General features: G+C 56.9%; 1 protein-coding gene across 1 annotated transcript in view; it reads right to left on the reverse strand.

Moving 5' to 3' along the window:
* Positions 1-1,038: 1,038 nt before the first annotated feature.
* megf8 (multiple EGF-like-domains 8) overlaps positions 1,039-13,828 on the reverse strand; it is a 179,892-nt gene continuing 167,102 nt past the window's right edge. The window contains 7 exon segments of the mRNA XM_073046496.1: positions 1,039-1,616; positions 1,618-2,583; positions 2,585-2,653; positions 2,826-2,946; positions 8,542-8,672; positions 9,937-10,107; positions 12,034-12,226. Coding sequence (XP_072902597.1) covers positions 1,464-1,616; positions 1,618-2,583; positions 2,585-2,653; positions 2,826-2,946; positions 8,542-8,672; positions 9,937-10,107; positions 12,034-12,226 — 1,804 coding nt within the window. The 3' untranslated portion in view covers positions 1,039-1,463.

Here is a 13,828-nt window from a genome sequence, read left to right on the forward strand (position 1 = left end):
TTAGGGATAGTATGCAAGCCTCACCAGCCTAAAAACACATCCTTTCAGCTCAGCTCGTCCATGCTGACCAGAAGGGTTCTCTAATTCAATCTGCCTGCAGCAGGCCTGTATCCCTCCACTTTCCCATCTGTGCACCTTGTCAAATACCTCTGGATGTTGTCATTGTACCCTGACTCTTCTGGCAACTCGTTCCACATACCCACCACCCTCGGCTTCAAAAAGCCTGTCCCTCAGCCCCTCTTTCCCACTGGCGGACCACCACCTGCTCAATGGCAGACCACCACCCAAACTGGCAAAGGGGAGAAGTTTCAACCGTCTCCTGCCACACACTGAGGTCCCAACCAGAGAGCACAGGTGTGCTATTCCAATCCTTGGCTTGCCAAATCCCCCGAGATGGGCCGAGGCTCTGTTTTCTGTTGTGTGGTGATCGCCCAGGTCCTGGAGGGAAAAGAGATGACCCATATCCTGGAAGCGCCACGACCTTTCAGGTTATGTGCTTCCATGTCCAATGGTTGCTCAGCAGGGGTTGCAGGTCGATGGGCCGCAGGCCTGCTACCATTCAGGATCCTTCTGTGCCTCTGCAGGACAGGGCGGAGTGGAGCTGGCGAGTGCCGGAGCTGACATCGGGCTTGCCTGGCTCCGTCAGCAGGCTGTGTTTGGGTAGGCGGACAGCTTGTTCTGTCTTGACGACAGATGGTGGAGAGGCCTGGGAGGAGGCAGATTGTCAACGGTGTTCCCCACAGGGACGTTTGCTAGCGGTTAGGTGTTGGGAGTCAGATTTGGGATGTGGATCCAGGATCTGCTAAAATCTCCTGGGACCGGGACCTCCCAACAGCCAGGACCACTCCCTCTAGCTGCCTGTTCACCTGCTACAGTGCAGCGGGGTGATGGTTGTACGAGGAGAAGGTGCCGTGGGCCCCACCACCCACTGACACTTACACAGTGTGGCGCTGGGCTCTGAGTTCTGTTGGTGGGGGGACTCGGGACTCAACAGGCCCTGCTGGAGTACCCAGTGCCTGCCGGTGTACCTGACCACCCACCTCTGGAGTCGGGACAGACAAAGGGGCCCAGACCGGACGTAGGAGGAAACAGCCATCTGCCAGAAACAGGACAGCTAAGGAGGCAGACGTTTCTGGGAAAATAGACAGCTGCGTTTGGGAGAAGTGATAAACCGGGAGGCAGACCAAATGGCCAGGAAGTCAGACGTCGCCATGACAGTCCGAGAGAGGGAGGAGTCAGACATTTCTGCGACACCAGACGGAGGAGGGAGCAGTCTGCGTGAGGCTAGACAGAGGAGGCAGACGTCTCCGAGCATCCCACAAGGGACTGGGAATGGGGTGGGGGTGAGGGCTGTATCGAGAATGTAAAAAGCCTCCCAGCCCACCCTGACCGAGGGCTGGAAGAGAGCCTCACCCCCCTCAGATCCCCACTAGCTGACCGGGCTCGGGAGGGGTGGCCCACGCCTAGGTGGACATGCTGGTGAGGTTGTCGTGGCTGAGCACGCCTCCCTTACGGCAGGGCCCGGCCGGGGGCGCTGCCGAGCAGTACTCCTGCAGGCCGTGGCGCAGGCTGACCAGGGCAGAACCCAGGCAGGCGCGGTTCGGGGAGAGGGGGCCCGCCAGGCAGCTGGAACAGCAGGGTGGCCACGGCCGCCAGGCCGTCCTCGGTGGGCTCCAGCGTGACCGGCCCCACCCGGAAGCCGGCGGCGGCGATGGCGGGCGGTAGGGGCAGGTGAGGAGGGGGGGCGACCGGCGGCTGGGGCGGAGGGAGGAAGGGGGGCAGCAGCTCCCCAGTGCGGCGGCTTTGCCGGGGCCGCAGGGGCAGGAGGAGGGCGGGAGGGGGCGGGGCAGGAGGGAAGGGGGTCCGGGCCTCGGGCTCCAGGCAAACGGTGAGGCGGGCGAAGGGGCGGCTGGCCATCTTGTCCATCTCCTGCAGGTGCCGGCGGCGCTCCCGCCGGGCGTCCACCGCCTGCTTGGCCTTCCAGAGCAGCACGCACGCCGACAGGAAGAGGAAGAAGCAGGAGAAGAAGACGCTGAAGAAGACGAAGAGGTCGATGTGGGCCTGGTCCTGGCGGAAGAAGAGCAGGCCCTGCGCCTCGCCAGGGCCCGCTCCCAGCAGCGCCAGGAAGAACCGCTGGGTCTTGAGGGCGTGCAGGCGGTATGGGTAGGTGACCACCAGTCGCTGGCTCACCCCGCGCACCACCAGCACTGTCTGCGGGCTCTGTACCGTCACATAGGTGGTCAGGCCCTCGGCCCCGCTTCCTCCCTCAGCTGTGGGGCCGCCGGAAGCGGCAGCTGGCGTTCTGCGCGCCCCCCTCGGCCTCGCCCTCCGCTCGGCCCAGCCTCACCAGGTGCTGGCCAGTGAGCGGTCAATGGCCACGGCGAAGGAGGAGTGTGAGTTGGAGAGGTGGACGTCGACGGCACCGAAGGTGACGTCCACCGTGATGCGGATGTCCACGTTGGTGAACTTGGGCTGCACAGCGAAGAAGACGGTGCGGCGGCCGGCAGGTTGCGGACGTGGGGCCTCGTGGTAGCAGTTGCTCTGCGAGGTGGGGTCAAAGCAGTACTCCTGCTCCACCGTGAATCTGTCGGTAGCACTGGCGGCCCTGCGTCGGGTTCCCCAGGAAGTTCTCCTTGCAGCGGGCGCACTGTGGAGGCAGACGGAGGGCAAGGTCAGGCTTCTCTCACGGCTCAGTTGAGATTGGGGGAGAGGGAGGCGGCAGATGGAGGGGGAAGGGAGTGGACAGATAGGGGCGGTAGGATAGGGGGCAGAGAGGGAGGGGAGGAAGGAGAGATGGAGGAGGAAGGAGGCACACAACCTGGTATTTTGTAGCAGTCCTTCCTCTCGGCCTGAGCGGTGGGGCAGCTGGTCTCCGTGTTGTTCTGACACAGGCACTCTGTACCGTCAGAGATTCTGCACCGGTCCCAGTGCCCATTACACTGGCACCTGCAAAGGGAACAGTCGGCAGTCAGAACGGTTGTGACGGGATGTGTGCGATATGGAAGGAAGAGACGGGAGGGGGAGGGAGGGGGAGACAGGGAAAGGAAGAGAGAGACAGAGTTGATGCAGGGAGGGGGATGGTGGAGAATTGAGGGAAGTGGCATAATTGGACCATATTTGTGCTTGCAGCATGTCCAGACCACTTAGAAGGAAATAGAGCAATATATTATGGTAGCTCGATGTCCCTGACTGTATACCTATACCAAGCAACACTATTAACTAACAAATTACTGCCAAGAAGGACTGGCTGGAATGGGGCATCTTGGGAAGGGCCTGTTTCTATGCTGTGACTATGACTGCCGGCCGATACTACGACTACGACCGATGACCGTAAAATGCAGTTGATCCTTCAAAAGGAAACACACACAAAACATTGGGTTTTTTTGGTAATTCAGATTTTTCTTACACATGTATTCTTACACAAAACATTGTTGAACATTTATAAAGGTGCACTCACACCACCCTAGAGCCCTGACTGATCTTTCACTGATTAACAGACCTTAAAACTGACAGGAATATTTAACACACAAGTTAAATCATATTCCTCTTGCATAGAAATGATGAGTTTTATGGTTGAAAGAGTCGAACAGGGATTTTTTGAGAATGTGACTCCCAGTACAGAGGAGAGAGAACTGGCTGGTGTGAGCGCGTGAAGATTCAGGTGAGTCTCCACACAGATTTCAAAATGAGTTTGGGGGCAGTTAGGCCCCCTCCACTGATGGGTCAACTGTGGATATTGGGCCCTCTGAGTCGATACACAAGCAGGGCAGTATGATATGGAGAGAAAGCTGTTGCCTATGCAGCAGGCTCACAGAGATAATACATTGCTCCATTTCCTTCGAGGTAGGCTGGACTTGGGCCACAGGGTACAATACTGCAGATATTCAGGACAATTTCACGCTCACGCAGCTGATGAACCTAAAGGAACGGCAGAGACTGATACAGTTTGACATCTGCGACATCGCAGGAGTTGTCAGTCGGTGTTGGGTTCAATGTAGGACTGCCTTAGGACTCCAGCTCCAGATTTTCCCTCGGGGTTTACTCCCAAAGCCTTCCTCATGAGTGGGTATCCAGATTTTCCCTCGGGGTTTACTCCCAAAGCCTTCCTCATGAGTGGGTATAGCCATACCGTAATATTCAAAGAGAGAATAGTAAACAACTTAATAGAAACATAGAAAATAGGTGCAGCAGTAGGCCATTCGGCCCTTCGAGCCTGCACCGCCATTCAGTATGATCATGGCTGATCATCCAACTCAGAACCCTGTACCTGCTTTTGTCGTGGTTTCTCATGCCCCACAAATGACCAGGAGACACAGAAGATTCTTCAAGAAGGGTTAAACTTTAATTTGCAAATCAAAGCTGAGACAGTCATTGAGCTAGTCGCTGATTGCCCACCGATCCCCGGACACAGCATTTTTTATAGCAATCTCCTGGTCCAGTTGTATTAGCATATGTAATCAGTCTATAGTTGCGTATCACACGTACCATACGTACATCTTGCCACCATTGTTTCTAACCAATTGACTTAATCATGTTCTAATCTACATCTCTTAGCTACCTCTCATTAACACACCATTGTCTTCTACATTCTTAGGATTTCGTGACTTAATCATGTTCTAATCTACATCTCTTAGCTACCTCTCATTAACACACCATTGTCTTCTACATTTTTAGGATTTCATTCTCCTACTAAATTGGGCACATGCATAGCAAATAGTAGTCTTAGGATTTATACTTTATACTCCAATACTTTCTCTCCATACCCCCTGATCCCTTTAGCCACAAGGGCCATATCTAACTTCCTCTTAAATATAGCCAATGAACCGGCCTCAGTTGTTTCCTGTGGCAGAGAATTCCACAGATTCACCACTCTCTGTGTGAAGAAATTTTTCCTCATCTCGGTCCTAAAAGGCTTCTCCTTTATCCTTAAACTGTGATCCCTTGTTCTGGACTTCCCAACATAGGGAACAATCTTCCTGCATCTAGCCTGTCCAATCCCTTTAGAATTTATACGTTTCAATAAGATCCCCCCTCAATCTTCTAAATTCCAGTGAGTATAAGCCTAGTCGATCCACTCTTTCTTCATATGAAAGTCCTGCCATCCCAGGAATCAATCTAGTGATCAATCTAATACACACAACAATTCTACAGATGCTGGAAATCTTGATCAACACACACAAAATGCTGGAGGAACTCATCAGACCAGGCAGCATCTGAGAATAAAGTCCTGCCAAAGGGTTTTGACCTGAAACATTGCCTGTACTCTTTTCCTTGATGCCTGCTGGTCCTCCAGCATTTTGTGTGTGTGTGTTGCTCGGATTCCCAGCAACTGCAGATTTTCTCTTGTTAGTGGAAGTTGATGTTCCTGCCTGACACTTGATGAAGGGTCCTGTCATCAGGAAGAAGATATCAGTAGGGGTGCTAAGAGGGAGAGTTCATTTGGGGATCAGGGGCATAGGTCAAGTACAGGGGAGTCAGGAGGGTGTGCTGCAAGTGCAAGGATTGTTGGGAGGATCGACTGGGGGAGAGACAGCCAAAGAGGGTGGTTGTTGTTTCGGTGTGGTGGTGAGAGATGGTTTCCATGAGTGGATTCCACAACGAGGATGAAGCAGCCCTGAGACAACTGGGTCAGCTGGGGCAGAGGGCCTGATTCTGTGCTGTGTCTCTGCAGGTGATGGGCGGAAGGAGGGAGGGAATGGACTGGGACGGAGTGGGATGGGATCTGCTGACGTGACAGAATGGGAGAGGAGGAGAGTCAGACGTAGTCTGTGGGCTGGGACAGACGGGAGAACATGGAAACTGGTCATGTTGTGGAAGGGAAGAGGAAGGTGGGTAGTTGGTGGATAGAGCCAGCAGCTTGAAGGGGGAGGTAGGTGAGATGGAGTGGGAGTGAGATGGAGTAAGTGAGGGTGAGAGTGTGAGAGAGGAGGGGACAGTGAGAGGAAGGAGTGGGTGGAGGGAAGAGTGAGGGGGTGGAGGGGCTGCGGGTAGAGGGAGGAAGTGTGGAAAAAAATTTCAAATATAGGGTTAAGAGAGTTGTGTATTGGTGAAGCTTTGTGACCTTGTGGATGTCCTGTGTTTTCCAATTAAATTGCAAATCTACATAACTAAGATTATTGTGCGAGGCATTGATACTCCTTACAGCAAAAATACAGCTGCTTAATCAAATCAAGAGGAGAGACTCTTTGACATCTAAGGAGGGAGGGGTAGTGGTTTTGCTCACTTGACGGATACAGGATATAAACACAAGCTGCTTTCCTCATAACAGAGTTCCACACGTGTGGACTCTCCACGATACTGTGCTAAAATAGATGGAGGGTGGGGGTAGGAGGGAATGGGGTTAGAGGTAGGGGTGGAGGGTGGAGGGAATGGGGTTAGAGGTGGGGTGGAGGGTGGGGATAGGAGGGAATGGGGCTAGAGGTGGGTGTCAGGGAGGGAATGGGGTTAGAGGTGGGGGTGGAGGGTAGGGGTAGGAGGGAATGGGGTTAGAGGTAGGGGTGGAGGGTGGGGGGAGCAGGGAATGGGGTTAGAGGTGGGGGTAGGAGAGAATGGGGTTAGAGGTATGGGTGGAGGGTGGGGGTCAGGGAGGGAATGGGGTTAGAGGTGGGGGTCAGGGAGGGAATGGGGTTAGAGGTAGGGGTGCAGGGTGGGGGTAGGAGGGAATGGGTTAGAGGTAGAGGTGGAGGGTGGGGGTAGGAGGGAATGGGGTTAGAGGTGAGGTGGAGGGTGGGGATAGGAGGGAATGGGGTTAGAGGTGGGTGTCAGGGAGGGAATGGGGTTAGTGGGGGTCAGGGAGGGAATGGGGTTAGAGGTGGGGGTGGAGGGTGGGGTTAGGAGGGAATGGGGTTAGAGGTAGGGGTGGAGGGTGGGGGTAGGAGGGAATGGGGTTAGAGGTGGGGTGGAGGGTGGGGGTAGGAGGGAATGGGTTAGAGGTAGAGGTGGAGGGTGGGGGTAGGAGGGAATGGGTTAGAGGTGGGGGGTGGAGGGTGGGGGTAGGAGGGAATGGGTTAGAGGTAGAGGTGGAGGGTGGGGGTAGGAGGGAATGGGGTTAGAGGTGGGGGTCAGGGAGGGAATGGGGTTAGAGGTGGGGTGGAGGGTGGAGGTAGGAGGGAATGGGTTAGAGGTAGAGGTGGAGGGTGGGGGTAGGAGGGAATGGGGTTAGAGGTAGGGGTGGAGGGTGGGGGTAGGAGGGAATGGGGTTAGAGGTGGGGTGGAGGGTGGGGGTAGGAGGGAATGGGGTTAGAGGTAGGGGTGGAGGGTGGGGGTAGGAGGGAATGGGGTTAGAGGTGGGGGTCAGGGAGGGAATGGGGTTAGAGGTGGGGGTGGAGTTAGGAGGGAATGGGGTTAGAGGTAGGGGTGTAGGGTGGGGGTAGGAGGGAATGGGGTTAGAGGTAGGGGTGGAGGGTGGGGGTCAGGGAGGGAATGGGGTTAGAGGTGGGGGTCAGGGAGGGAATGGGGTTAGAGGTAGGGGTGCAGGGTGGGGGTAGGAGGGAATGGGTTAGAGGTAGAGGTGGAGGGTGGGGGTAGGAGGGAATGGGGTTAGAGGTGAGGTGGAGGGTGGGGATAGGAGGGAATGGGGTTAGAGGTGGGTGTCAGGGAGGGAATGGGGTTAGAGGTGGGTGTCAGGGAGGGAATGGGGTTAGAGGTGGGGGTCAGGGAGGGAATGGGGTTAGAGGTGGGGGTCAGGGAGGGAATGGGGTTAGAGGTGGGGTGGAGGGTGGGGGTAGGAGGGAATGGGTTAGAGGTAGAGGTGGAGGGTGGGGGTAGGAGGGAATGGGTTAGAGGTGGGGGTGGAGGGTGGGGGTAGGAGGGAATGGGTTAGAGGTAGGGGTGGAGGGTGGGGGTAGGAGGGAATGGGGGTAGGAGGGAATGGGGTTAGAGGTAGGGGTGGAGGGTGGGGGTAGGAGGAAATGGGGTTAGAGGTGGGGGTGGAGGGTGGGGGTAGGAGGGAATGGTGTTAGAGGTGGGGGTAGGATGGAATGGGGTTAGAGGTGGGGGTGGAGGGTGGGGGTAGGAGGGAATGGGGTTAGATGTAGGAGTGGAGGGTGGGGGTAGGAGGGAATGGGGTTAGAGGTGGGTGTGGAGGGTGGGGGTAGGAGGGAATGGGGTTAGAGGTGGTGGTCAGGGAGGGTGGGGGTAGGAGGGAATGGGTTTAGAGGTGGTGGTCAGGGAGGGTGGGGGTAGGAGGGAATGTGTTTAGAGGTGGGGGTCAGGGAGGGTGGGGGTAGGAGGGAATGTGTTTAGAGGTGGGGGTCAGGGAGGGTGGGGGTAGGAGGGAATGTGTTTAGAGGTGGGGGTCAGGGAGGGTGGGGGTAGGAGGGAATGTGTTTAGAGGTGGGGGTCAGGGAGGGTGGGGGTAGGAGGGAATGGGGTTAGAGGTGGGGGTGGAAGGTGGGGGTAGGAGGGAATGGTGTTAGAGGTGGGGGTAGGATGGAATGGGTTTAGAGGTGGGGGTCAGGGAGGGTGGGGGTAGGAGGGAATGTGTTTAGAGGTGGGGGTCAGGGAGGGAGGCTCGCGGCTCGGATGGCGGTTGTCCCCTACTTGGTGCACTTGTTGTCAAGCAAGAAGTAGCCCTCGAGGCAGGAGTGGCAGCGCTCCCCTGAGCTGTTGTTCTGGCACCGGACGCACACGGCATTCTCCTCTGTCGGGCCCTCGCTCACCCAGCTCCCAATCTGTAGGGAGAGGCCAGGCCCGCGTTAGCGGAAAAACTATCACAACCCCCTACCTGCCCGCCTCCCAGCCCTGGGCTGGTCATCGACCATCCGTTTCACCACCCACCTCCCCGTTCCAGTTCTTACAGTCCCGAGTGTCAGCTCCTTTGTGCCCCCCCACCCCTCCACCAGTGAGTGCACTCACACACTCAGACTGGAGGTGAGGGACGGCTGGAGGGATGGGTCTCGGCCCCTTGCACTTTGCTGAGAGTTGTGGGGAAAACAAGCAGGGAGATGGCGGAGGGCCAAGGGACATCTCAGAGGGAGTGGTGGAGGCAAGTACCAGTTCAAACGGTACTTTCCAACAAAGACGTGCTCACTGGAGCAATGCGGTGGTATCCTTGGGGGGGGGGGGGGGTGAGGTAGAAGCACCCAGTGCCCATTGGGTGGGAAAAGAACCATTAGGACGGACAAGAGTGGAGGGTGTAGGCAGCCTGGATCACGAGGGAAGCTCGGCTCAGTGAGCGAGGTAAGGACAGTGAGAGGGTGACACTGGAGGGTGGGAGGGGTGGGGAGAGAGAGGAGAGAATATGAATGGTGGGAGGGGTTGGGGTGCAGAGAGCACGAGGGCAGTACGGTGAGAAAGCTGGGGAGAGTGAGAGTGGCCGGGTCAGGGCCTCTGGAGGGGTGGGGAAATTGCTTCGCTGGGGCGAGGAGGGGAGGGGGGGTTGACGCAGTGCTGAGATGACAGGAAACTTTGCAGGGACAAGCCCAAGGAGATGGGTATTATTCACCTGTTGTCTGGTGTCCCGGATCAACCACTCAAGCAGGAGGAACTCAGCAGGCCAGGCACCATCCGTGGAAAAGAGTACAGTCCACGTTTTGGGCCGAAAGCTTTCACCAGGGCCTAAGGATCTCAGCTCAAAATGTCGAGCTGGTTACTCTTTTCCACCGTTGCTGCCTGGCCTGCTGAGTTCCTCCAGCATTTTGTGTGCGTTGCTCGGAACTCCAGCATCTGCAGATTTTCTCTCGTTTGTGACAGGATCAATCATTTCCCGGTTTCCCTGAAACAATCCTCTGTAAACGCCGCGCGTCCCCATCCGCTGAGGAGTTAAATACTGGGTATCTGAGGGAGGAGGGAGCACTGCTCGAGGGGGCGGCGGGGGCTGAGACTCTCAGCGCTGAGGAATCGGATCAACGTGTGAACCACCGCGGCCGAGGAGGGCAGGGACTGGGGAATGGGGTCAGTGCGTTCTCTGTGGGTGGCAGTAGTTGCCGTACTGACCTGGGCTGGGTCCAGCGGGTGTCCTTGGGGCTCCTGCAGCCACAGGTTGTACTGCTCTTTGGTGACGCAGACGTCGCTGTTGTTGTTGCAGAAGACGCTACAGGGTCTGCACGTCCCGCCGTCCACCGCCGAGCCCACGAACAGCGGCTGGCACTTCTCGCAGTGATCCCCCTGCACGGCGGAGGCACACAACGGGGTCAGGGATGAGGGAGCCCTCTGCTGAATCACTAATCCCACTGATCTCTGTCGCTGGCACTGGGCGCCACAATAGCGCAACGGTTTGTGAGCCGCTATTAAAGCTGAGCGCGTGGGAGTTCACAGTACCATTCTGACTTTGAACATTCTCTCTGTGACCGCACAGCTTTCATCGAGGCGCTCCAGTTTCCTCCTGCAGCTGATAGACATACCAGTTCGTAGGTTAATTGGTCTATAAATGGCTCTTTGATTAGGCTAGGGTTAAATAAGTGGGTTACTGGCTGGGTCATACTGCTGATTGGGCCAGAAGGGCCAATCTGGAAATGAAACAAAATCCGCCCGACCCCTGCACAGCGGCACACGCTGTGGGGTCAGAGAGTGAGGGAGCACGTTGAGAGACCAGACTCACTGATCCTCCGACCCCTCCACTTCTGTACACCAGGCACAGAGCGGGGTCAGGTCGTGACAGGGCTCACTGACCGACCACACACACCCTCCTGATTCACTGACCGCCCCCCTCCAACTTCTGTACACCAGGCACAGAGCGGGGTCAGGCTGGGATGGAGCTCACTGAAGGACTGCACACACTACTGATTCACCAAACTCCTGACACAGGGCAAAGGTCTGAGAAGATGAGTCCTGATCACCAACTGAGCCCCTGACCCCTGTACAGTGGGCACAGAGCAGTGTTAGAGGGTGAGGGAATTCACCGAGACCTGATTCACTGAACCCCTGACCCCTGTACAGTGGGCACAGAGCAGTGTCAGAGGGTGAGGGAATTCACCGAGACCTGATTCACTGAACCCCTGACCCCTGTACAGTGGGCACAGAGCAGTGTCAGAGGGTGAGGGAAATCATTGAGACCTGATTCACTGAACCCCTGACCCCTGTACAGTGGGCACAGAGCAGTGTCAGAGGGTGAGGGAATTCACCGAGACCTGATTCACTGACCCCTGACCCCTGTACAGCGGGCACAGAGCAGTGTCAGAGGGTGAGGGAATTCACCGAGACCTGATTCACTGAACCCCTGACCCCTGTACAGCGGGCACAGAGCAGTGTTAGAGGGTGAGGGAATTCACCGAGACCTGATTCACTGAACCCCAGACCCCTGTACAGTAGGCACAGAGCAGTGTCAGAGGGTGAGGGAATTCACCGAGACCTGATTCACTGAGCCCCTAGTTCCTGTACAGTGGGCACAGAGCAGTGTCAGAGGGTGAGGGAATTCACTGAGACCTGATTCACTGAAGCCCTAGTTCCTGTACAGCGGGCACAGAGCAGTGTCAGAGGGTGAGGGAATTCACCGAGACCTGATTCACTGAACCCCTGACCCCTGTACAGTGGGCACAGAGCAGTGTCAGAGGGTGAGGGAATTCACTGAGACCTGATTCACTGAACCCCTGACCCCTGTACAGCGGGCACAGAGCAGTGTCAGAGGGTGAGGGAATTCACTGAGACCTGATTCACTGAACCCCTGACCCCTGTACAGCGGGCACAGAGCAGTGTTAGAGGGTGAGGGAATTCACCGAGACCTGATTCACTGAACCCCTAGTTCCTGTACAGCGGGCACAGAGCAGTGTTAGACGGTGAGGGAATTCACCGAGACCTGATTCACTGAACTCTGACCCCTGTACAGCGGGCACAGAGCAGTGTTAGAGGGTGAGGGAATTCACTCAGGGACTACAAGCCCTCAGTTCCACCAGGTCACACAAGCTGCACCTGACATCTGACCATACACCCTGGCTTCAGCTCCGCAGCGCACACAAAACAGGATCAGAGGGAGGTCAATACCAGTCCCAGTCACCGACACCCCCCACCCTCTTCCCCGAGTCTGGTAGTCTCTCCCAGTGACTGTATCTGTTACCCTATCACCCTCCTTGACCCTGGGGACTGCCCCACACTGACCTTGGTGTTGTTAACACAGTGCAGGCAGCGGCTGCGGGCAGTGACGCTCTCACACTCGCTGTGCTGGTTGCAGTAACACCCCACAGAACAGTTGCGGCCCACGTAGCCAAAGTGACACCGACAGTTGTTGGGTTCCACACAGGTCCCGTTCACACAGCCCTGCTCACAGACCGGACGACACATCTCCAGCGTGCTGCGGGCAGGGAGGAGCATTGAGAAAGAAAACACGGGGATGGAGGGAGGAGAGCACGGGTAGAGAGAGAGAGGATGCAGGGGAATGTGTGTGTGCGTGTGTATACACACACACACACATATATATAGAGAGAAAGAGAGAGAGGGGAAGGGGGAGAGAGAGAAGGATGGAGTAAGAGAGAGAAAGGGAGGAGGGAAATGGAGAGAGAGAGGAGGAGGTGGTCATAAGGGAAGGGGAGGGGGGGGGTTGGAGATCAGACACTGACAGTTCCAATTATGGGCTAATTGGATTACACAGAGCCCAGGTTTCACCCCTGCCCCTCTCCACCCCACACAGTCTCTGTTCCGCCCCTTTCTCACAGGCTTCCTCTTCCCCTACCTGCGCCAAACACACGTGCAGCCTCCTCACTCCCTCTTTTGCCCATCTGCTCCCTCCACATCCTACCATCCCCTCACCCATTACTCCTTCCTAACCCCTTGCCTCGCCTCCCCTCACCGTCCCTATTCTCTGAGTTCAGCTCTCCCATTTCATTTCCACCCCCCACACACACTCTGAGCTCGGCTCTCCTGTCTCGTTCCCCCCCCACACACACTCACTGAACTCAGCTCTCCTGTCTCGTTCCCCCCCCCACACTCACTGAACTCAGCTCTCCTGTCTCGTTCCCCCCCCACACTCTCTGAACTCAGCTCTCCTGTCTCGTTCCCCCCCCCCCCACACTCACTGAACTCAGCTCTCCTGTCTCGTTCCCCCCCCCCCCACACTCACTGAACTCAGCTCTCCTGTCTCGTTCCCCCCCCCACACTCACTGAACTCAGCTCTCCTGTCTCGTTCCCCCCCCACACTCACTGAACTCAGCTCTCCTGTCTCGTTCCCCCCCCCACTCACTGAACTCAGCTCTCCTGTCTCGTTCCCCCCCCACTCACTGAACTCAGCTCTCCTGTCTCGTTCCCCCCCCCCCCCACTCACTGAACTCAGCTCTCCTGTCTCGTTCCCCCCCCCACACTCACTGAACTCAGCTCTCCTGTCTCGTTCCACCCCCCACACACTCACTGACTCAGCTCTCCTGTCTCGTTCCCCCCCACACTCACTGAACTCAGCTCTCCTGTCTCGTTCCCCCCCCCACACACTCACTGAACTCAGCTCTCCTGTCTCGTTCCCCCCCCCCACACACTCACTGAACTCAGCTCTCCTGTCTCGTTCCCCCCCCACTCACTGAACTCAGCTCCTCCTGTCTCGTTCCCCCCCCCCACACACTCACTGAACTCAGCTCTCCTGTCTCGTTCCCCCCCCACACACTCTGAACTCAGCTCTCCTGTCTCGTTCCCCCCCCCACACTCACTGAACTCAGCTCTCCTGTCTCGTTCCCCCCCCCACACTCACTGAACTCAGCTCTCCTGTCTCGTTCCCCCCCCACACACTCACTGAACTCAGCTCTCCTGTCTCGTTCCCCCCCCCCACACTCTCTGAACTCAGCTCTCCTGTCTCGTTCCCCCCCCCCACACTCACTGAACTCAGCTCTCCTGTCTCGTTCCCCCCCCCACACACTCACTGAACTCAGCTCTCCTGTCTCGTTTCCCCCCCCCCACACACTGAACTCAGCTC

Source organism: Hemitrygon akajei, chromosome 1, assembly GCF_048418815.1.
Source record: "Hemitrygon akajei chromosome 1, sHemAka1.3, whole genome shotgun sequence".
Lineage (NCBI taxonomy): Eukaryota > Metazoa > Chordata > Chondrichthyes > Myliobatiformes > Dasyatidae > Hemitrygon > Hemitrygon akajei.